Genomic DNA, 24,103 nt, shown 5'->3' with positions numbered 1-24,103 from the left:
AATCGACATAAGAAGCTAATGAGTAATGATTACAGTGTACAAGCATAACAGAAACAGAGAAGAAAGCAAATACCAGACTAATTTGTTTTCAAATATCAGTTGAAAAATATGGTGAAATTAAGACAAGTAAATAGTGCCTAAGTCAAAATGGTGCGATTATATTGAAGTAGAGGCAGTATAATCAAACAATATAGTACTGATTTATAGTTATATTATCAGTCTCACTAACCTATATATGTTATTTGTCATCTTCGCTGCATTCTATAAGAACAAGAGTTTTTTTCTTCGCTTTTTTTGAAGTTTTATCGTCTTGTTCTTCATTGATGTCAGGATCAGGATTTCCTGACGTGGAGCAATGGGCAATTTCTTCAAGAATTCTACTTCCATACTTTCCACTTTTCACCTTCCCGATTATCTTCTCCAACTGCAGAGAACACAATATTTGTTCAGACACGTGAAGAATCTAAGTCGTCTTTAAACTGAAAAAACAGCTACCGAAGAATAACATTTACGTAGGCAAAGATTGTATCTGAGTTACTGAAGAGTCAAGCATTCACAGCATTAACATTTGCAACTTAAAATTGTCATCACCTGTCCGCAAAGAAGTTTAAAATTTTGAAAATCAAGGGGTATATTATATATACTGAGACTTGCCTGTTCTATTGAATCTGGTTTTTCAGCAGCTAGCACGCTGATCTGCTGAGTAGATAAAATAGAATGAGGGAATATTCCTCCATGAAGTGAAGCAAGTTCCTTACGCAGCTCATCCAGCCTGAATTCCAAATTGGATGATGCTGATTTACGCTTAGCAGACTTCACAACCCCAGCTTTAATTTCCTTACCACAGTAGATTTGAAGCTTCACAGTTTTCATTCCTGCATAAAGCATTTGAGAAGGAAGCTAAAATTTGAAGCCAAGTAATGAATAAAATGCTTGAAACTGATTACATAACAAAATGTTTGTATCAAGAAAAGACCAAAGACGACAGCATGAACAAAATGATTGAAACTTCTCGAATATCTTATTACTCACTCGGTTCCAATATTAAAAAAGGAGGTACGATTTCAGAGAGAGATCCCACCTAGGTTAGATGGGGAACAAAGAGGCTTATAACCTTAAAGTCCTTAACCCTAAAGGCTACAATTGCAAATAATTTGTCCCTGCTACATCATTAAGGCCTTCATTCATACTGAATAAGGTGGACAACAAGCTCGATATATAGCAATTTCCCATCCTAACCACAAAGATCTAGACAGAGAATAATTGCCAGAAGGCAGGAAATTCACCTTGTAAGACCTGTTTTCCCAATGGACCTAATGTCACATAAGCATTTGTTGTGTACGCTGTGTGTTGAAATTCTTCTTTCTGCATACAATTATAAAAAGTGGTTAGTCATACGCCATTTAGATTCTGATTAGCAAACTTGAAAGAAAATAGATATCATATCAATACAGAAAAGTATGGAATAGAAAGGAATAGGTTTATCGAATCCATAGGTATATTTATATACAGATACTTTTACAACAGTATGTCAGGTGCCAGCCTGCCAGGTTCAATCCTTTTGGGAGAATGTAGACAATAACTTTTACACCAGCTCCTGATTTTGGCTAGAGTTTACTGTGGTATATCCAAAACTTATCACAAGCTTCAAGTCTTTTGCAAAATATAGATTTCCTTATCTCAACTCCAAATAATCATTGTCAAACTTTGTTGCCTCTTGGACTCAAAAGATGGAAGTGTCATCTTTACATACATAATAATCCTCTTAAAGAGAAAACTGTTAAACTTGTAGTCTAGATAGATTTCTTTAAATCTATTACTTGTAAAATTTCCACAGGCCACACAGATTGGGTCTTGTCAGTATGTATTGCAAAGGTTAACATGTTTTGCAAGCAAAATTTTGTAGCAGATGACCAGTGATCTACCCATCGACTATGAAATCTAATAGATACTATGTGAGTTTGAAAGCTGCAAAATTTTTCAATGATGTCCAAAGAAAATCTGGACAAGATTTGTATCCTTTCTTTTGATAGGTTGACGTTTGGTTCTAATTTCTGCTTATCCTTCTCTCCATCTTTCCATCCAGTCTCAATTCCTCTCTTCCCTCTTTATTTAATCCTATTTATTTTTAGGGTGAATTAGCTATCCCACAAGGTTTAGGCTGTGGACTATTATATCCATTTTTAAATAAATTACAATGGAGTTGACACAATGTTTCTGAAGCTATGACATATGTATCAACATGGTATGCAAATGAGCAAGAGATATCAAAGAAAACCTTAACAGAAAAATTAGAGGCTCCTTACCAAAACACGATCTATAATTAGTTGGATGATAAGTTGCTCCATATGATCTCTTTTCAGGTCTGGATCTGGCAAATCAAACCAGCATATTGAAACTTAAGATGTTTATTGCAATCTAACTTAACCAGGTGCCATAGAACCATGAGATTACAAGCATGCAATTTGAATAGAAAAACTAGAGGTCTAAAACCAAAAAAAGTCCATAAATTAATGTCTCAATTTAAATAAGTATATGACTCACTATAGCTAGGTCAACAACACGTGAGTGCCAACATCTCACAAAATTCACATGTTAAATTCCAAGACTACTTGATAAGCGGAAGGCTTCATAACAGAGCAGTTCCAGGTGTAACATACATATATCGACTCAGTAAGATACAGAATTCATACCATATCATTACTTGTACCTCAAACTGGCTCCTTGCTAAGAATTTACAGTGGTCATTTATATTTGAAAATGCATTAACACATTCACTAAGAATTGAGAAGCACAAGACATTATATCCATTATATCCCAAAATTGATATATCATCATCACTCTTTCTGCTCCATTAGTAATGGACATGACTAGATTAGAGTTGATTCCGAAAGACTATGAGAAAGTGGTTTGGACTGCAATGTCAGAATGCAATTACCATGGGCTATAAACAGTATGACTGTAAAAGTGTCTAGACCTCAATTTTTTATTTACTACTATGTCAAGAGTCTAGACTACTATCTGATAACCTGCAGCTGCCTCTCTCTACTCCTTTTGCTTCTAACAAGGGAACTTATACAGAGTGTTGGGAGAATTTGTAAGCATTGGAAAAAGAAAGAAAAGCAAGGGACACATAACAGCATACAGCTAAGGTTCTACACTTAAAATCTGAAAGTTAGAAAGATGGACACAACACGTAGACCATATTACAAGAGTCCTGAGTTGATACTAAAAAATGATTTTTTGTTTGGATAGAAGGAAATGGAATGAAAAGAGGGGAAGAGAAAGGGAGGGGGACAAACTCCCTTGTTTGGGTAAAGGATTACGGGAAGGAAGGGAAAGGAGAGGGAGAAATCCCATTTTCTTTCTTTCTTTCATAAGCATAATCCCTCCAATTTTGGAGAGATTTGGAGGGAAAATGGAGCTCACCGCTCCCCTCCCTTTCTTTTCCCTTCCCTTCCTCCTCTTTCCCTCCCCTTCCTTTCCTTCCTAATTTGCTATCCAAACAAAGCGTAAGTTAATTGCTTTTTCTGAGAAATGAAGTCTAGGGCTCGAAAGTATAAAGACAACAGTAAAATTATTACACTAAGCAAACTAAATCATGCTTGCCATGTACACAAGTTTCACACATACCTAAGTCTTTCTGTTTTACTTTCATCTTGTCAACCAATTGCAACATTGTGACTCTCTGATCTTTTTCTTGTATATTTTGTATCAAAGAAATCACAGCTTTTGCATGACCTGCACAAGATTTTCAATTAGAGCACATAAGAGACTATTGCACTTCTTATAAATAATATTTAAACATTACAGAAGATAACAGACTAATCATAATCATGATAATCACAGCTAAAGACATAATGTACTACTGTCAAGCAATTAGTAGGATGCATTCTCCGAGAATCACAAGCTCCAAATAAATTTCAAAAAATGGAAGCACTCAGTACAGCAGCAAGACGGCTTAAGGCACAAAAGAGATGGAATATACAAAGAACTGTGACAAAAGAAATTGAATTTCTTTTCTTTATAATTTCTTTTCTTTATAAGAGAAAAGTTTACAGAAAAAGAAAAATATTTTTTTATAAGGAGACGAGTCACCAGGACAAAAAGCTAAACTGTCATGAGAGATAATGAATAGGCATGACTGCTAAGTGAATTAACTCTCTCTAAGACCCAGAAAGGTTGGACGTCGAGATGTTTCCCATGTGCCCTTGGTACCCCTTGGGTGGTTGGAAACATCTCCTATGCCACTTAATTATTTATCAACCGGGTAATACTTCAAGCTCTCAAGACCTTTTCAAGTCACATATGGTTCAAAGCCTGAAAGCCACCTTCTATGACACCGAGAGGCACCCCCAACAGGTAATTAAGTTTTTTTTTTAAAAAAATAATTAAAAAATCTGAATGTGTTACATCCTTCATTTTGGAGTTATATACGTAGTACTAATTCTGAACCCAGAAAGTTTGTAGGTTAGAAAATGCTTCCCTTGGGTCTCGTGGGACCACATCATGGCTCTTTAGTGTTTGGGACCATCTACTGCGGCTCTTAACCATCCATCCAACTGGCTTTCGACACACCCCTTCTCATTAGTCCATTATTTGACTGACAAGTTAGTGTTTATAGCTATAAATAACCTGTAATGACCCTAGGATGAATATCCCAGAACTGCAATTTGCATTAAGTCACCATCTATGCCATGCCTTCCCTACTTTAAGTCTTTGGCCATGACTTGTCCCTATAGACTCTTGTAGAAGAATGTATTCCTACTATCATGAAAATAATTATGTTAATGTTGAAAAAGAAAATTAGTACTACCGCTATCAATATCTGACTATGGTTGTCAAAGTTTTTCTTTTAATTTGTCTCAAAATTGATATATGATCTAAATTACTTAGCATTGCTAACAAATAAAAGCATCTATATGACTATATCCCTTCATAAGTAATAAGAGAGGTCATTAATGATAATAAGGGCAATTTGTGAATAAAATTTCTTTGTTGAATTAAATGAATTCAATCATAACCTCATAGGTCTCTCATTCAGGTCAATCAAAATAGCAAGAAGGTAATATTTGAGTATAGTTACAATGAATTATCTTATTGTGGGTGAGGCGATCAATTTTAAGAAAGTCGGTTATAAGAAATCAAGAGAGATTTGTCATTTATTACATGTAATATATGTTTGCCTGGCCCACTGATCTTTGTAAGCTCATAAATAAAATATTTTCTTTATATGACAATTTAAGGAAAGAAACATTTAAGATAAAACAGAAAGATAAGTATCGCAATACATACAGGAGACATCAATTTCTTTGACCTCACTAGAAGATACACAATTGTCACACATCCCTGTGAAAACAACACCAAAGTATTATGAGAACCAGTCAGCATCAGCCTAAACTCGTAGTCAATGTAACTCTAGAAATCTCTAGGGAAGCTGAAGATTTAAGAAAGAAAAAAATAAAGAATATACCATTGCAATCTAGCAGTGGTTCAGCAAAATGTTTGAAAAATGCAGCTCGCCTGCACCCAGTCCTTGACTGTAAACAAAATTAATTTCTTGAATACAAAAATATCATACACATATACCAACAGGTAAAAACGAAACAATATTGAAAAACAGTTATGGAGCACATTTTCTTCAATTTAAAAAGAAGAAACAAATGGACATTGAGTCCTCTGGTCCCCGCACAGATATAAAAATATAAGCATCCTTATTTGAGATCCAACCGCCAACTACAAATCCTAAATCCAGTCTTTAAATTCATGCTAGCTCAAGGATTCAGACCCGGTTTTGGATTGCTGAAGATCATTCTTAAAGAAGCAAAGAACTGAAACTAGAAACAAAGGGAAGTGTCTACTTGGCTACTTTGTTTAATGAGGATTCGTATGTTAAATCAACTAAAAGTTACAGTTAACATCAAATGAAGAGGAAAATACTTTTTAGTGACTCTAGGTCCAAAATCCAGCACTCAGAAACTGGGCCACTTGAAACAGGTACCTGGATATAATTGTGGAAACGTAACCGATTTGAGCTTTGATGTTCTCAGAACATACAGTGGATCTACATGACTAGAACAGATCAGGGTCTGATTGTAATAGACTAACATTAACAAGGGTAATTTGGGAAATTTAGTACTTTTAGGTTAGTAGTCCTTATTCCTAAGCCTTAGTATAAATAAGGGATAGTAATATAGTATATGCATTAGCTATCATGTGAATTGTGAGGAAAAATGTTGAGAGTAGTAACCTCAAGTTACTAGGAGAGTGATAACCTAAAGTTATCAAGACAGTGATAGCCTTAAGCTATTAATCTATCCTTTTGTATCCAAATTCTGCCATTATTAATCTAAATTATCAAGCTTTTATCTCTTAATTAGCCTTTTTGTACCAATCTATGGTGCAACTTGCTCTACCATCAAAATACCTATTGAAAAAAAATATTTCCTCCTCCCCACCTCATGACCCTTTTTGGTTTTATGTACTATATTTTTTAAAGTCATATGCATTGCGTTTTCTAGAACTTGGCTTCTTTAACTTGTTCAAAGGCATGCACTTCTAACACTGATATATTATTATTTTTATTTTTCAAAACTGCTATGGCCTGGTCAGATACACCGTGTAATCAAATTATTTAATGATTTTAATCAACATATTCTTCAATCTGAAAGTCATGCTACTTGATGATATAACAAAACAGTACCTGACAATACCATACTATGTCATAGAGATTCTGCAGACCGGAGTTCTCATAGAAGACCATTGAACTCTGCCAGAGAAGCAACACACAAAGGAGGGGCAGGGGAGAGTAAATCCTTCAGTCATGATTAGTAAAATAGATTGACAGATAGGAGACCCAGAAACTTTACCTGCCTAGGCATGTCAGCAGGCCTATAGTAGAGAAGGCATTCCGCCGGAAGTCCATCACGTCCAGCACGTCCACTTTCCTGAAGCCAAGGGACATAAATCACAGCACAAATGTTTGCAGGAGAGCAAATTCGATTTGAAGAAAGAAACCTGGTAATATGTCTCCATAGATTTGCTCAGACTGTGATGAATAACAAACCTGACTGTAAACAACCCAATGTATTAGCTCGATAGGCATTTTTGTTAAAAGACAAAGGAGCAAAAAGGGAACAGATTAATGCATATACAAGGTAACACCAGCATACACCTGTTGCAGACAAGACTGAAGAAGTGTATGAATAAAGCAAATGCACTGGCAAAATGACAAGGAAATACTAGGAATTCCTCTCCCTTACTAAAGCACCCAAGTACAGTCTTCATATGCTCCAATAGTCCAACATAATATATAAGGATGGTATGTGTTAAATCCAATGAGATTACTACTCAGAGACCCAAACCATCGATGCCTAAACAAATATAGCATCTCAAAAGATATATCTCACTCTCACTGCACGATAACAAAAGCTATCTAGAGCCTCCAAAGTGTTGTTGAGCTCCATAGAGCATCCACATTTTTTTGGCATTCATAAAGCACCAAATTGCTTTAATGGATCCCCATAACCAACTACATTGAATATAGCCTTAATTTGGGTTCTCTAGAAGGCTTTTAAGGCTTGGTAGTGTATATGGTCTAAGAACCATCCTTAGACCAACTCTATGCCTTTCCATTGCTTTATGCCAGTTAACCATATGACCCTCCCTATATGGCCCTGATGAAGCTTGGGAGCCACATGATGCCGGAGGGTATCTAATCAGCTTAAGAAGCTTCCTCCATAACCCACTTCAGTTGTGCCCATTCTGCAGCTGCATTGGTGCCATATATGATTTACAATGGCCTCCAATGACCCTTGTAGGCTTCCTCCATAACCTACTCTAATCTTGATATTGGGTCCCAAATGATCCTTCAGTGAATGGTAACCTACAAGATGGGTTAAACCAGGGTTGTTCCAAACCAAGTGTAGTTTATGATCCATGGTATCTAGTATGACTCCTAAGGATATTAGGTCATTCTTAGCATCATCATGTGCCTGCTAAAATTACGTATAAGTTGCCAGAGGGTTTGTTGTGAAAGTAAGGAGCAGACTTGATGATAATTTCTAGGAAAGAGTACTACAATATCAAGAAACTGAGTAATAGGGATGGGAATGGGATGCATACTATTCAGCAATGATTGTCTTCAAGCTTATCAAGAGACAATTAAGAAGGAAGAGGTCAACAACATAAGGAGCACATAGCAGTGTACACATGGTAATATCAATACGAACCATCAGGTTTGTTAATTCCCATGCCAAATGCCACCTGAAAGACACGATCACAGTGAAATAAGGCAGGCATTCACCCGATAAGTATAGATGATAAACAACTGAATTATTTTGGCTAGCATCTTACTGTCCCAACAATGACCTGTAATTTGCCATTGCTCCACCTGCATCGTGATAGAAATACCAACTTAGACTAAAATATGCCAATAATCACCAATTCCAGATCCATCACTTATTCATCAAAAACCATTAAAATAAAGACTACATATTTAATATAATCAACCTAGATATCAAGGTTCGCAAAAAGACACTGTGAAAGTGAAGGGTGATCTAGCATACTCTTACCACACATTTATATTGCATCAATTGATATGTACATACAGAGAAGTGATGAGTCATAGAATGGATCGATGACAAGAAACGAAATAAAGGCAACAATAGTTCTCATTAAAAGGGCAACAAACCCAAAAGTAAAAGCCAAGAGTAATTAGAATCAACATCCAAAAAGATAACATATTCTCATGTTCAAGAAGCAGCACAACATGTTATGAGTATACAAAATACTTTTTTTAATTGAAAACTATCATTAAAAAAAGGACCCACTTAAACAACAAAGGTAAACAGGACCCACTTAAATCTACCTAAAGCTAGTATCATTACAATGGACTACATGTAAAAAGGTCTGAAAAAATAGGTGTTTTGAAAACAATTTTGAGGTGTTAAGCGGCAAAGGTGACTATATAAAAGGAAGCTGTTAGCGAATCTTACAAAGCTAGTAATGGGGTGACAGCGAACATTAGTAAAATTTAAAAAATGGAAAGAATAGAAAAGGAAAATTTAACAGAAAAAAGGACAGAACAATGAATTGCTATGCTGCATGATTGATGCATAGAAAATTTAGACCATACCGCATGTGAACATTTTCACGGTCTCTAACTTCCATATCAGCATGGTAAAAATCAGCTTTAATTCTCTTTTCACGTAATTCCTTTGCAACCTATTTTCCAGAAAAAACAGAAAATTGTCAGAAACCAAAAAGGTTATAGTTCACCGTAAACTATCTATTGTGGAAGGTAAGCCGTATAACTGACCTGCTCACATTCTTTCCTAGAGAAGCAGTAAACTATTCCTGATTCATTATTTGGATATGATCCACAGATAAAATCAGCAATTTCATCAACCACCACCTTTCCAACTGATGACTTCTCCCTTACCTGTGCAAGAAAACAGAAATAACCATTGGAAACTCTGGCAGCCAGGCAAATAAGAAAACAAAGCACTCATATGTCTACTAACCATATAAAACAAATTTGGCCTGTTCACACTGCTAACAAATGTTACACATTTTTGTATATGCAACATCTCCATCAGATCAAGTTGGACTTTCTTTGTAGCAGTTGCCTAAAAATAATAAGAGAAAAGATCAGGTTTAAAAACATAAAAATTAATATATCGGACACTTGATTCTTTAACAAAAACAACTTGGCAGAAAGAAAAAAAGGGCAGGATACCGTTAAAGCAATAACAGGAACTGTTGGAAATTGAGTCTTCAAAATACCAAGGTTCTTGTAGTCAGGACGGAAATCATGACCCCACTGACTGCAGCAATGTGCCTCCTGCAAAAGAGTGACTTACTGACTCGTGCTAACAATTTCAGCTATAACAAGAATCATTGTCTATGGCAGCAATAAACACAGTTAGCCAAAATTTTTAGGATTCATCAAATTTATAAGTCCCCACATTTAAAATTAATGAGAGCAGAAAATAATGCAACACAGGAAAAAAAAATCGAAAACTGAGCATTTAATGACAGATTGACAGCAGAAAAGTTGCATATTCTTGTATATGCCTCAGCAGACGATCACCATTCAAACATATTCTATTTTAAAAGAAAGATTTTTTAATTTATTTTAAATTTATTATCTAGAGTCCACCAAGCAAATAACCGTCTTAACTTTATTGAATAGAGTACAATATAAGTTCTTTTTTGGTTAGGAAAGTGAGAGGGAGTTAAGTAAATTGCTGTAGTTCTTTTATGATGACGTATTAATTTGTTTACAGCACCAGGTACAAAGTGATTACCATACATCATCAAATGAGTTCCTACTCTCAAGGAGGAATTAGCAATTTCAACTCACATCTATTGCTATGAGCGAAAGACGACCAGCATGGTGGCACTTTTCAAGCTTTGACATAAATCTTTTACTCTTAGATATCTTCTCTGGTGTGACATACAATATCTTGAGGTCTCCTTCATTCTTTTCAAGGGCCTTGTATATGAACTTCTCATCTTCCTTGCTAGTAGTTGAAGTCAACATGTATGCTGGAACACCTAAAGCAGTCAGACCCATCACCTGAAGCAAAAATTCAACATTTTATAGCTAGATTTGTTTGGTGGCAAACCAATGAATGCTTTGCTTCACGCAGCATTAGCATATATGGATATACCTGATCTTGGATTAAAGAAAGCAGAGGACTGACTACAAGGCAAACCCCATCACGAAGTACAGCTGGAAGCTGGTAACAGAGACTTTTGCCACCACCTGCAGCCATAATCACCAACACATCTCTACCACTCATGACTGCATTTATTATCTAGTAAAATTGAATTTAGGGTCAGACCATGGCAGAAAAAAAAAAAAAAAAAAAAAAAAAGTAGATTCCTGGATATAGTTCAACATGGAGAAAAATAAAGTCACAACAATGGGAAAATTCATTGCATAAATTTTCTTATAAATAAACTAAAATAAAAGAAAAATGCTGAAAAGCCTAAAATATAGGAAAAATCCACCACGACAAGTATTTTAACCCTCAAAATCCCCAAAACATGAAGAGAACATATTACTTACATAGATTTAATTATTTAATACCTTTTTTGTAACACACCAAAAAATAGCCAATAAAGCAAGAATCTAGATGTTCCCCCTCGCCCTTTTTTTTTTTTTTTTTTTTTTTTTTTTTTTTTTTTTTTTTTGCGAGGGTGGGGGGGCTAAGCCTCTGTTGTTGTTATTGTTGTTGTATTCGGCCAGAATAGTATCTGAATTTTGAGGATAAAGACACTGAGCCCACACTAGCAATTCTTTCAACCCAAAACCCATTACTTGACCCTGATGCACACAATATCTCCTAACTAGCAACTGCACACAAATTAAGCTCAACTTCAAAGTTTCCCAAAAGACCAATTGATGTGACATACTGCCCATCAACTCTTTCACCACATCCATGTACATAAATATGCTGCTCAAGTCAGCCATGATACTTCTGAAATTTTAGAAAGATTAAGATTAATCATTTGCTTTGTGAGAATCTATGAAAATAATTTAAACTGGACTTCACAGCCTAGAGACTAAATTCATCATGATGTTAAGCTGATGGATTCACCACATAAAAAGAGGACTCCAATAAATCGGGAAACCCTAAGGCTCAAGCTAAATAGACCATGCATTATCTCAACCCAATTCAACCTAATTTTGTCGACAAGAAAGCAAAATTTACAACATTACTGATTTTAGAAAACTATATTTCCTTTAGATTAGACAAACAAGTTAGATAACGTATTTACCTCCCGTTGATTTGCACGATATGAAGAAATGCCAAAAATGTTTAGTCGGAGATCCTCAGCCTCAGAATCCCAACCAAAAGACCCTGACCAATCCTCTGGAGCTGTTGAGGCACCATCGTTACGGTGGCTACCTGATGCCTCACAATCTTCAAGGAGTGCCTTTAGTTCAGATTGTCTGGCATACAAATTTTCTTGCTGATCTAGCAGTAGCTTTATTTGATCTGCAGATCCATGCAAAATTATAAACAGGTATTACCATACCAAATAAGATGACTTATACACAGGTATCCATTTCCTGTTTTGAAGAAAGTTTTTTTTTTTTTTTTTTTTTCCCCCCACTTTTGAAGATAGAATTTGGGTTGAAGGTCAACATATATTGACAATCCATATTAAATAAGTAGAGCATACGTAATTGCTATTCTATGTATTAAGCACTTTCTTATATTTGTGATGTATTAAAAATCAAGGTTCGGACTCGTAAATTGAAGGTGAAAAGTGTTAACAAGGGAGCGACGATCTTCTGGCAGGCTTAAAGCAACTGACACTGGCAGTTAGAAAAGTTAACAGAACAGCATTATAAAAGACTGCCAAACAAAAATTTCAAACCACAAGGCCACAAAACAATAGCCCCGATAAGCTAATATTACAAAATTCAAATCAAGACCAAGATGGACAAGGATAGACTACAAGAAATTAGACGGAGGAGTCAAATGGGAATTTTTTCCCCTTTGGAATATATAGCATCACTGCATGAAATTCTCAATTTCTTCTTTTTACATTTTGAAAACAGCTCGATACACTGCTTTGGTCTCTAGCCAGTGCTAAAGGCCTCTCTACGATATATAAAAACCAAACTTTTCCAAAATCAAATTCTAAAAACAAACTCTAGGAGTCTTCAAACAGTACATCATCATACAAGCAGTTAGATAAGTAACGCAATGCCTTTTGTTAGGCCCTTCCTCTTAGGTTACCAAACAAAAAACATCATGATTACCCTAGCCATTGTTACTCTCTCCAATTCTTATTATCTGTCCATTTACCCAGCTTTTCTTATCAGGCACACTTCAAAATCAATTAGCAACACTATATAAGTCGTCATTTCAATACCGGGTGCGATACTATTCACCAATTTTAAATGCCAATGCGATAACTAACAAATAGTAAACTTCGTATTAATATTAGAACTTGGCTCTTACTGCTGCTCTTAGTTATTTACATGTTAAAGTTCTTGGAATTAGTCCATATATATATAAACACATCAAATGAGCTAAATTTGGAATTTCAGAAATCATATCATACCCCAATTATTTACTGGGTGCTTCAAAAATGTTGATTTATACACTATTTGCAAACAATTGTACACATAGAAAAACCAAACCCCAAAAACTAATTTCTATCAATTATCTAAGCTTCATAAACCCAAAAATCATCGTCTTCCTCAACTAAAAATGTATTCTTCCTTCACATTTTCTGGTCATGCAATATTTGCCTTGAAAGATAGAAATATTTATATAAAAATATACCCAAAACTAATACTAAATGCAAGATTATACTGCAATTTAAAACCAGAAAATAAACAAGAAAAGAAAAAACCTTGAACATCTTGAAGCTCGGCTTCCACATTCAGCAGCTCTTCCAGAACTTCATTGGTGCAGTCCATTTCCCAGAATTTTCGCTCTTCGTGTTTGTAAAATTTGTATTTCAACAAAATTTGTACTTTTCAATCAATTTAATTAACCCCCAGAAATTGTAATTGAAGAGACTACTGCCCAATTAAATTTGCAAATTAATTGAAAACTGGAGAAATTGTTATGTGATTTACTGATTTATGCCCTCGTAATTTATCGGTATCAATACTTTAGGCCTTTGGGTTGCCCGAATATATACGAAGTACACTATGAGTAAAAAAGGCCTACAACCATTAGCCCATTCTTTTGTTTTAAGATAAAATTGACTTTTTTAAATAGTTGGTCTTAAATTGACTTTATTTTTAAAATAGTTGGTCTTAAGGGTTACTGGAATTATATGGCTCGTTTGGTTGAACGTAGGAATTGCAAATTCCTTGAAAAGTTAATTTCCCACAAAATTGAACTTCTTAAGAAATTCCAAAAATTATTTGGTTAACTAAGGGAAGTGGAACTTCTTATGGAAATTTCCACTTCCCTTAGTTAACTACCTAGGTCCCCCTAAGTAATTAACTTCCCCCATTTTGTGGGAAATGAACATTTATGGGAATTTCTACTTCCCATGAATTTGTTAACCAAACAACTTAATTCAAAAAATTTCAATTCCTAGGCTTTCCAAATTCCCATGTTTTTCTTTGGCAACCAAACAACCCATAATCGAGAGTTCAATCCAACTCAAAGTAATTAGTCAATTAGGAGCGATGGGATATCAAAAAACATAACAAAATGGAGTAGTATAAGTAACCAATTCATGGTTATTGTGAGTTGATGTGTAAGCTTATACGGAGTATAAGTTAATACCGGTGATTATATTGGGATAAGCTTTTTGGCCCGAATTATAAATCGTAACACACATCATTTATTAATTCATATCTCCTATGATCCTACATGTATAATCAAATGTACAAATTGAAATAACGGATCTAGATGGATTCGAACCACCAACCTCCCAAACATAATTTGGGCGCTCTTTCCATCTAGAGCTTATAGATCATGACGCACCTCACATAATACAAAGTATGAAATTCTAACCAAGGCCTGGACATCAAGCTTTTTCTCATAAAAAGACTATACCCTAGCTCAAAAACAAAAAACATTGCGGGCTAAAATCATCTCACATTGCAACCCAGCTATCATCTCACATTGCAACCCAGCTAAATTGATTGCGATGAGCATCATCTTTTACTCCCAGGAAGTGTAACACAAAGGAACTTCAAATTTAATAATTATTCGAGTAATAAACCAACAAAAAAAAAGACAAAACTTAAAGCAAATTCTAATCTATTAATCATATTATTAAATTGAATAATAAATAAAGGTAAGACTGGGAAAACATATCTTTGAGAAATAGTCACAATAAACAATCAATCAAGGAAATATTATTAATAGGTGCACATCTCACTCTGACAACAGGTATTCAGCATTGAACATCGAAGTTGTGACATTGGCAAAACACATCAAGCATCAACGATCAATAGTTCAACTATTCTTGATTGCTTTGGCAATACATATTTGATAGTGCCTCATTGTTAAGCGAACCATCCATGAAAATCTAACAAACAGCTAAACAGTTAAACTGTGCAGATGAGATCCTCGGAATCAGAACAGCACCTTGCCCACATAGCATAGAGTATCAGCAGTCTGGCACCTAGAATGTACAAAACCTGTAGAAGAACTTCTAATACAAAAGTGTACAAAGAGAATTGTATAATTTCTATTACACCACTACCTCCAAACACGATTCAACACCATTGTTCTCAATTGACAGATGACAGTAATGTAAAATGCAAATACAAGCAACAAAGAGCAGAATTAAAAAAGAATAAAAAATTGATTGCTGGTAATAGATTGTTTCAATTAATTTGAGCATCAAGATGCCTGAACAGAATGCATAATTCAAGGATTACTGTGGAATGAAGCTGTGAAAATAAATATTTACATGGTTGAGAGATTGCCAAATAACCCCAAACAATGTAGTTTTCAAATACTTTAATCTGTATGGGGTAACTACGTACACATATATGATGGTTGGTGCAGTGTCCACATACGAGGATTGGTGCAGCATAAACATAAACGAGGATCGGTACAGAATACAATCTAGTGGAATATATGACCTATCTGTGCAGCTGGCAAGTAGTAATCACATCTATTTTGCAATACCCTCTACAAATTGCTTGGAAGTTGCTCAATCAGAGTAGCTTATTCAAGAACATAATTAGCTATTCTTTTGATAAATATAAATGCAATGAAGGGAACTGTGTAGCTTTCCACATAATGATCATGGAAGTTAACCTAAAGTTTGTAATGAATGTTTTGTATGGGTAAGTCAATGAAGAGATGTTCTACATGCTCGACATTCTGAACATAAATTAAGTTCTAAATAAGTAGAATTTCTCAATACTCCGTACAAAATTGTAGGACTCCCAATTTAGAAAGATTCAAAAAGCAGAGCTCTGTGCATGCAAAAAATTTTGAAGACAGCAATTGTAAGACAGCCTTGATGTCAAGGGACTAATGAAGAGTACTGACACCAGTACACCACCTTAACCTTCGCAGATAACATTGCAATCTAAATAGTACGAGTAATTAGAAAGGATTTTTGATAAATATGGAATTTGATTAATATACCTTGGCAAAATTGGATCTTGGCCAAATATGTTGTCCAACGAAATCATTTGAAGTGGCTTTGCTCGATGTTGGTGCAATAGCAGTGGAGTTTGATGGTTCAAGTGCATAGGGGTGCAGGGAAAGGGAAACAAATAAAGAAAAACAGACACAACACACGCACACGGTTGGGAGAGCCGGGAAAAACCCCGTGCCATCTCCCAAAAAAACCACAAAAAAGATCTTTTATTAAGATTGATGACCTGCCAAGCAAGCGCACCCGACATGGCAAAGGTCGACTAACAAGACCAATTCACCAAAACAAGGAAAACACTCCATTCTCCCCAACAACCCCGACCATACGAACTAATACTACTACTTTCCATCCACATAGAAGTACAAATTATATGAACACACCATAACATTGGGAGAGCCAAACCGCAACGCAGCCATCTTCCTATACAGCCCTATCAGCCTGCTGAACCGTGCAGAACATCTGACAATCAATCAGGACCAAACCACTAGTCCACACGTCAGAGCACTGCAAAAGTCCTGATTCCAACAAGCGATATAGCAAAATTAAATCGATTGTATAATTTTCAAAATCAACAAGCTCAAGCTAAACAAGTAAATTCTTCTAACAGAAGAATCAAAGATGAATTATGTTTATAAGTTCGTCTAATCAAACCATCAAAGATCATGTTTATAAATTCGACTTGCCGAACAATCAAAGATGAATCAAGCTTCTTGAATCGCATGAAATCAATTTCATACACGAACTTTAAATTTCAATTTTAAACCTATAAAGATTAAATCTAATATTAATTAGATGGCATTAATACAGATCTAATCAATCAGAACGAAAACAATAACCAAAGACAGATTTATGCAGCAATCAAAATCTTGAAATAATTGCGATGTAATCACATGCGAATAGCCAAAATAACCTAAATTCACATAGATATAATCAATCCAAACAGAAAAATTCACTTAAATTGACAGAAATATTAGTAAATTTCATTTAAATTAAACGAAAGAAATAATGTAAAACTCAAACAATTAAGCAATTTCTCCATCAAAAATTTAATGATCTTGAAAATTCAGCGATCTTATTTTAAATTGATATGATTGAATAACAAATAATAAAACAGGTAAATCGATTCAAAGAAAGGCAGAGAAAACCTATTCGAATCAAATTCAAATCTCCTACGACAATCGAATCATAAAATTCGACCAAAATCAAGTAAAAACGCCGAAAAATTTCAAGAAATCATAATTATTGCATATAAATTATAATTGAATTGAATAAATAAGATCGGATGATAGCTTAATACCTCCGTAATCAATCAAATCTGCAAAAAGTGAAGAATCGACGCAAATCAAATAAAGCATGAACAAAATAATCAATGAATTTGAAGAACGATTAATTGATTGATTCGAAGAACCAAAAAATTGTTTGTAGAAATCTGATCGAAGAGAAGAAGACATGGTTAAGAGGAGAGAGAAGGAATCAGAAATAAAAAAAAACGGGTAAAAGTATCAGATATATATAGTGGATCAAGAAAAGTAATGGACGGTTGGGATTGCATGATTAATTGGATGATCGGGCGGTTGTGCGTGCAGTTAGTTCCTTAGAAGGACTTGGTATTATGAGTTTGGCGGAAAAAGGGGTCTCTTAATAGAGTGGATAGAGTTTGGCGGGTTAATTAGGCCACGTCATTAGGGCTCAAATAGTATTAGGTGGTAGGTAAACACAGTTTCTATATTCTTAATATATTTTAAAGAAATCTTTGGCGGAAAATATAATAAAATTAGGCCGATTTTGTTCACATTATTTCCACTTATTTCAGGGTTTGATAAGTTTAGATAAGGATTAATAAATTCAGATAAGATAAGTTGTGTTAAGGGTTAACCAAGGCTAATAAGTTTAGATAGATAAATTCAAATTAATTAATATAAGTTCAGATAAGTTAAAATCAAGTGAATATTACACACATCAGGAAAATTTGACATAAATAATTCAAATTCCACGAATTTAGGGAATTTTATATAGAAACAGTTAAAAAGGAAGTAAAAAAAATTAATAAATCAAGTCATCATCATAATAATAATAATAATTAATAAAAAAATTTAAAAAGGAGGAAAATTAAAGAAATTGGGAAGGGGCTTCTCAAAAAAAAAAAAAGAAAAGAAAAAGAAATTTAGAAGGGAAAAATAATAGTGATTTTACTTTAATAATTATAGATTGTATTGAATTGGTAGGTAAAATAAGATGTGAGAATAAGATGAAGAACATATATGTGACAAATAAAGTAAAGAGAAGCTAAGTCATGTGAAAACAACTTTATAAATGGATTCCTTGTGAACAAGAGCAAAGAATAAAGGTGCAAGATGCTAAAATTACAACTCCATGTTTAAGAAATACTAGTATGTACTGAAGCAAAAATGCATAGTGTTTGTCAAAAAAAAAAAATGCATAGTGTTGGTAAAGTGTGTATAATAAAGGATGATTTAAAGAGTTTTTTTCACAAAGGAGGAAATAATTGTTTGCTATTTTCTTTTCTCATCCAAGTCAATAAAACATGTCACAAAAATTAAATACGGTATTGAAATTTTACCATTATACACATCAAAATATTTAAGTATAATATGCTTTAAAGCAAATAAAAGCAATAAATGTCAACTAATAATTTAATACTCATATTATCTTCTAATTGTACCATCATTTAAAATTTCTAAATATGCCTTAATTAAGTGACATAATAAACGAACATAAAGTACACATTAATATCATAACGGTGCTTTTGAAAAATCGTTACATGTTCATAATTATATAAGAGGTAGGAAAACATAATACAAATGCCTTAGTAGACATTTTTGTATTATTAACACCTAATACCATAAATCGATCCATAATTCAACAACTAATCTGCCTGCCCGAGTGCCCGCCCACTCGCCCGCCCACACCAAAATCAAAGAGAATGAAAGAGCACCACAACCTACTTAATCAATTGCTTATAGCAGAAGCCCACACAGAACCTGAGACATTGCTTGAATTGCAATGCAAGTCCAGCAAAGAAAGAGAAAGAAATCTCAGTAAAAGAATGATGTGAACGTCAATTTAATTACACGCCATTAAAAAGGCAATTCTCAATTGTGTGTTGTGTCTCATCTGACATAACCTTCCCACCTTACCCAACAATGAAAATACCATTTCAACCATATAATACACACTCTGCAACTCTTTGAACATAAAAGCCTAACTCTGAATACAGAAAACTCCTTTGTTCAATCTCACACCAAAATATAGGAGGAACTCCTCATCACTAAACTCGGTTCACACGGATAGGATGGCAACAAAACCAGATTTCGCGCAGAAACTGCTGCATGACCTGCGGCTTAGGAAGCAGCGTATGGCCACTGCTCAGAACTCAGGTAAATTTAGCTTTGTTCATGCAGTTGTTGCAACAATACTGTACAATATTAAGCTGCTGCATCTTATGGTGGCTGTGCAAATACTAGTCGGTTTTATCATAATGTTATACCTATATGTATTTATGAAACATAGCATTTGCTAATGTCCTAATTTGTGTCAGTTTCTGACATATCATAATGTCTTAATTAATGTGTATTAGTATTTGACTTATCTTATTGAACTAGAAGTCTAGAAACCTACCTTCATTCTCCTGTTAATCTGTTGTATATCACAACCCTGTACAGAAAAACCTTGAGCTGTTCGATTCTGATGAATCGCCTTTCAGCTTCCTACAATCTGTCAAGAGTAAGTTTTTGAACCAGATATTCCAAATTGTAGACAGTAAAGAAATAAGCAAATACTTAGTATGTTTCACATTTAAAAGCGAAAACAAAATCAAGGAATGAAACATAACAATTGAGTCAGCCATTGCACCAACCAATAACTAGTATATACTTGAATATATATACAAAATAAATTGCGTTATGAGTTAGGATTGCTATAAGCCTATAAAACAAAAATAACCAAGCAGATAGTCACTTGTTCTTGGCAGCTAGACCAATTAGTTCTGAGTTCTGACACCAGACAGGAGAACCTTTTAATAAAATATGGTTGATGCTTTGTTGATTTGGAGTGAACAGATATGTACGGGAACTCGAGGCAGAACTTAAAAGGATCCAGGGGAACAAAGACACTCGAGACAGTAAGTGTTTCTACTAGTACACCTAAATACTCTGTATGCAGCTTCAAACAATTGTATAAAAAGTACCAGTAGAAACCAAAACAATTTATTTACTGCAGGTTGGTCCGAAGATTGGAAGCAGGTACAGAAGTAGCACTAATAGCCAGAAATCTCATGGAACTATACAAACTGTGAATCAGATGGTCCCTTATACTGGAGGCCAACAGGCCCAACACTCAGGACAAGTGGCCGACCTATCTATGGCTCTATCCTATGCTTTTGACAACAGAGGGAAACTCAAAAGATTAGACATTGCAAGCACCGGTGCAATGATGGATTTGTTGCAGCAAATAGGAAGGAGATCAATGCAACAAAGTCTAGACATCCAATGGCAATCAGCGAACCAATTTCCAACCCTTACGAATCTCCACATTGATGAGATAGCAAAGGGAGCCCGAAAATTGAATCAAATACTTAGAGCCTGCTCTAGTGGCATCAACATAGATGAAGGCTCCATAGATATTGGGAAAGATCTTTGGAAAGGAGCAATGGAGTTGGAACAATCTCTCAGAATGCTTGTGAGCTTGCAGGAAGCGTCAGAAAACACGATGAGCCAAAAAAGGAAAAGCCGCCTTAAATTGCTTGATGAAGATGGAGATAGTGAGGATGACAGCACTGTCAGCTCAGAGAAACAAAAGCAGGTGGAGCGGCCAGTGTTCTCATTTGACAAGCCTACTAAGAACTCTAAAGCAAGTGTAAAGACAGATTTGCAGAAAAAGCTTTTAGCTCTTCCATACCGAGAGGATCCAAATTCTAACCCTGAGAGGAACACATCCATGACCCCAAAAGGCACTCATAGGCGTTCTGCTAGCTGTAGTCCAGAAATCCAAACATCACAGCTAGCAAATTCCTCAAAACCGAAACACAATGCAGCTAGACTTCCTAATGTTGTTGCAAAGTTAATGGGACTTGAGGATCTTCCACAGAACAAGGTTGCCACAGACAGTCCAATTTCCCACCAAGTATCAAGGGAGCTGGTTCCGGTTCATACTGCTGAAAGAAGCTCCAAAAGTGCTGGCTTAAACACAGAGTACACTAAAAATGCCAAAATCCAAGTTAACCAGAACAAAGTGCACAGCAACAAAATAACAATACTGACAACTCATAAAATAGAGCTGCGAGAAGAAACATACAGATCAACCAATAGTCATAGAATGACAACTGGTCCAGTGAAACCAAGATGGAATGAGGAAGAAGGAGAGGGAATCAAAGACTACATAAAAGAGTCAAAAGCAGCTATCTTCAAAATAAACGAACTGCAAAGTAAAACTATTCACTTGAACCAAGATGGCGAGAGCCAAAAAGACGTCAGAAAGGAGGTAAAAGTCAGAAGCATTAAACAAAGGCAACAAGAAGTCGCATATGCCACAGAAACATTACAAAGAATGGTAGCGCCAGAAAATAGAAGTTTGATCGTGGCAGAAACAATGCAGTCCTATACACCTGATAACTTAAATGCTCGTGAAACACCAAAGACAGCAGCAAGTAAGCCCCTAATTCCTCAACAAAAGCAGAACCGAGATATCCTCAACATGTCATATGAGCCTCAAGGAAAGAATCTGAAAGCAGACAGCAGAAGCCAGCAGAGGGAAAGAAAAAAGGAAGGCAATGTAGAAAATTTGCAAAACTCGAGAACTATAGGAAGAGAATCGAAGCATATGCAGAAACAGCTGCCCATCAAGCAACCAAATGCTGGAAAGAAAAATGCAGAAGATATTGGTTTGGCAGATTCAAAAGCAGCATTACTGAGCAGCAGGCAAAAAGAAAATCCAGTCAGAGATGGCAACTTCATGAGCTCAGAAGATAAAAGAAAAGGCTCAGCGAGTTTGAGATCAGATGATAATGGCTCCTCAACAGATGGGTTATCTGAATCACACATGACAGAAGTTTGTGCTAGACCAAATATAGATGCAAAGTGTGCCCATGATTCACCCAAAAAGGTGGTAGGTGACATAAGACCGCCGAAAATTAGGCCTAGGCCTGTGGTGAAGACAAAAGAAGATATCACAAAGACGGTCACAACTCCAAGGACAGCAGCTAGGGCATTAAGGCCTCAGAGACCAACACCACCGTACAGACTGAAGCAAAACAAAGTTGACAAGATCAATGTTTCAAGGACAGCAGCAGAGGCAAATGAAAGCATATCAAAATCAGCAGAGAGCATACCAGGAAATCATGTTACGAGCAAGCCACCTGTATATGAGGAATCTCAACAAAATGTAGATGTTGAACAGACAATCACCAAAAATCATACAATCAGAGACAAAGCTTCACATAGGCTGAAGAGAGTTACTACTCCAGCTGACAAGGTAAGATCCGGCATGATAGACCTCACAATTATGCTAACTAGCATACTCAAGTTTTACTCATAAAATTTTAATGACAAGTTTCTGACATTAAATTAACATGTGCCTTTTCATGCGTATTTCAGGATGAGAATATAGTATCAACAGTTATTGAAGATCAAAGGGAAAAACTGGTACCTTATGAAGCAGAAATCATGCATCAAATAACAGAAAAGGGTAAGCAATTATTATATGCCTAAAACTTTTAAGAGCAATCTTTGAAAAAGAGACTCTAATTCCCCAAGAAAAGAATACACCACCAGTGACTAGAGGATGTGTATCCTCTGCAAGTTTCTGATCCAACCAAATCTATACATACCTATCCTTTTTTTTTTTTTTTTTTTTTTTTTTTTTTTTTTCCTTTTGATTCTTACATACATTTAAACCACAATTACAAGAGCAATAAAGCTTATCAAATATCCTATAACTCATCAACTATTATCGTTATACTATCTTATCAAGAAAAACAGATTTTCGACATTGATCTATATGTTTTAACTAAAAAGAAATAGATACTAATCCTTCGCATACTGCTGCAGATGGCCAAGAGGATTGCAATAATAACTCTTGCAATCAACAACAAAAGCAGCAGAAGCCTGTAACGATGGTAAAACAAGAGCCACTCACAGAAGATGAGCTGTTCTTGAAGCAGAAACTCGTAAAAAGCCACCTTATTCTCAATACTGCAGAAGCCCTCTTCAAGCTTAACATTCCTATCAGCATTCTTAATTACGCGAGTGATCAAATTTGCGAAGAGAAAGATAGCAAGATCATACTAGACTGTGGCTATGAATTGCTGAAGAGAAAAGGAAGGCAAGAAAATTTCTTTTATGCTAGCACCAAAATCTTTAGGACCGGTGCAAATTTCAGGTCTCTGGATGATTTGGTGAAGCAACTGCACAAAGACTTTGAGGCTCTGAGATATTATGGAAGAAATGGAAGGGATGAATATGATGATTATGCGAACTGTATACTTAAACTGCTGGAGACTGATATTTACAACAGGCATCCTGATTTGAACTGTATGTGGGACATTGGCTGGAATGAGTCGAAATTTCAATGTGCTAAAATGGATGAGGCTATAGGTATTATAGAGCAGCTAATGCTTGATGAGCTCGTGGATGAGTTAGCAAATGACTGCTTATAATTTGATTGTAAAGCATCTAATGACTCCACATGTATAGAAAAGTCTGCTTTTTTGCGGTTTTTGAAAGCTATTCATAAGAATTTCTCTTCAGATATACACATTCTGATTTTAAGTTGTTGCTGAGATTAGGAAGGAACTCCGCCAGTGGGTTTCCCGCTGCCAGTCCCAAGCCTGGATAAAGGAGGAGGGTTACGGTAGGCCAGTGACAGCCAGTATAAAACTTCGTCACATCCCATGACATGAGCCAAACAGATATTTTCGTGGGGGCGTTCCCTACTCAGCGACGCGCTGCACTTCCTAGACCCGGGTGTAGTG

The 24,103-nt window shown here is 35.4% G+C and overlaps 2 protein-coding genes and 1 long non-coding RNA gene across 3 annotated transcripts; 1 reads left to right on the top strand and 2 right to left on the bottom strand.

The window, feature by feature from the left end:
• LOC145581263 (ATP-dependent DNA helicase Q-like 2) lies at positions 1-13,569 on the bottom strand. The gene is made up of 20 exons (XM_081638301.1): positions 13,384-13,569; positions 11,791-12,011; positions 10,677-10,823; positions 10,367-10,582; positions 9,740-9,844; positions 9,525-9,629; positions 9,320-9,442; positions 9,137-9,225; positions 8,356-8,392; positions 8,232-8,265; positions 7,018-7,070; positions 6,870-6,947; positions 6,704-6,769; positions 5,474-5,540; positions 5,296-5,349; positions 3,634-3,741; positions 2,307-2,371; positions 1,287-1,365; positions 655-875; positions 1-424 (listed from the first exon to the last, which is right to left on the bottom strand). The coding sequence occupies exons 1-20, from the start codon at positions 13,448-13,450 to the stop codon at positions 239-241; spliced, it is 2,121 nt and encodes a 706-aa protein (XP_081494427.1). The 5' UTR covers positions 13,451-13,569; the 3' UTR covers positions 1-238.
• A 1,263-nt stretch (positions 13,570-14,832) lies between these two features.
• On the bottom strand, positions 14,833-17,579 carry LOC145581258 (uncharacterized). The gene is made up of 2 exons (XR_014099614.1): positions 17,414-17,579; positions 14,833-16,631 (listed from the first exon to the last, which is right to left on the bottom strand). It is a non-coding gene; the product is annotated as an uncharacterized LOC145581258 (long non-coding RNA).
• A 1,472-nt stretch (positions 17,580-19,051) lies between these two features.
• Positions 19,052-23,867, top strand: LOC145567464 (uncharacterized). Its single transcript, XM_081626755.1, has 5 exons — positions 19,052-19,514; positions 20,196-20,257; positions 20,356-22,605; positions 22,728-22,818; positions 23,181-23,867. The coding sequence occupies exons 1-5, from the start codon at positions 19,430-19,432 to the stop codon at positions 23,786-23,788; spliced, it is 3,096 nt and encodes a 1,031-aa protein (XP_081482881.1). The 5' UTR covers positions 19,052-19,429; the 3' UTR covers positions 23,789-23,867.
• Positions 23,868-24,103: the final 236 nt, after the last annotated feature.

The sequence above is a fragment of the Chenopodium album genome, chromosome 2 (genome assembly GCF_948465745.1).
Source record: "Chenopodium album chromosome 2, dcCheAlbu1.1, whole genome shotgun sequence".
Lineage (NCBI taxonomy): Eukaryota > Viridiplantae > Streptophyta > Magnoliopsida > Caryophyllales > Amaranthaceae > Chenopodium > Chenopodium album.
Note: the sequence above shows the minus strand (reverse complement) of the source record. Positions and strands in the feature narration are given on the sequence as shown.

What these genes read in the sequence shown, in the direction of transcription:
- LOC145581263 (XM_081638301.1), bottom strand. Translation starts at nt 13,450, where the DNA reads ATGGACTGCACCAATGAAGTTCTGGAAGAGCTGCTGAATGTGGAAGCC. An exon ending in TTTCGCTCATAGCAATAGAT is followed by an intron (nt 9,845 to 10,366) that starts GTGAGTTGAAAT and finishes ACTCTTTTGCAG; the next exon opens with GAGGCACATTGCTGCAGTCA. An exon ending in GGGAATTAACAAACCTGATG is followed by an intron (nt 7,071 to 8,231) that starts GTTCGTATTGAT and finishes GGTTGTTTACAG; the next exon opens with TCAGGTTTGTTATTCATCAC.
- LOC145567464 (XM_081626755.1), top strand. Translation starts at nt 19,430, where the DNA reads ATGGCAACAAAACCAGATTTCGCGCAGAAACTGCTGCATGACCTGCGG. An exon ending in GGCCACTGCTCAGAACTCAG is followed by an intron (nt 19,515 to 20,195) that starts GTAAATTTAGCT and finishes TGGAGTGAACAG; the next exon opens with ATATGTACGGGAACTCGAGG. An exon ending in TTACTACTCCAGCTGACAAG is followed by an intron (nt 22,606 to 22,727) that starts GTAAGATCCGGC and finishes TGCGTATTTCAG; the next exon opens with GATGAGAATATAGTATCAAC.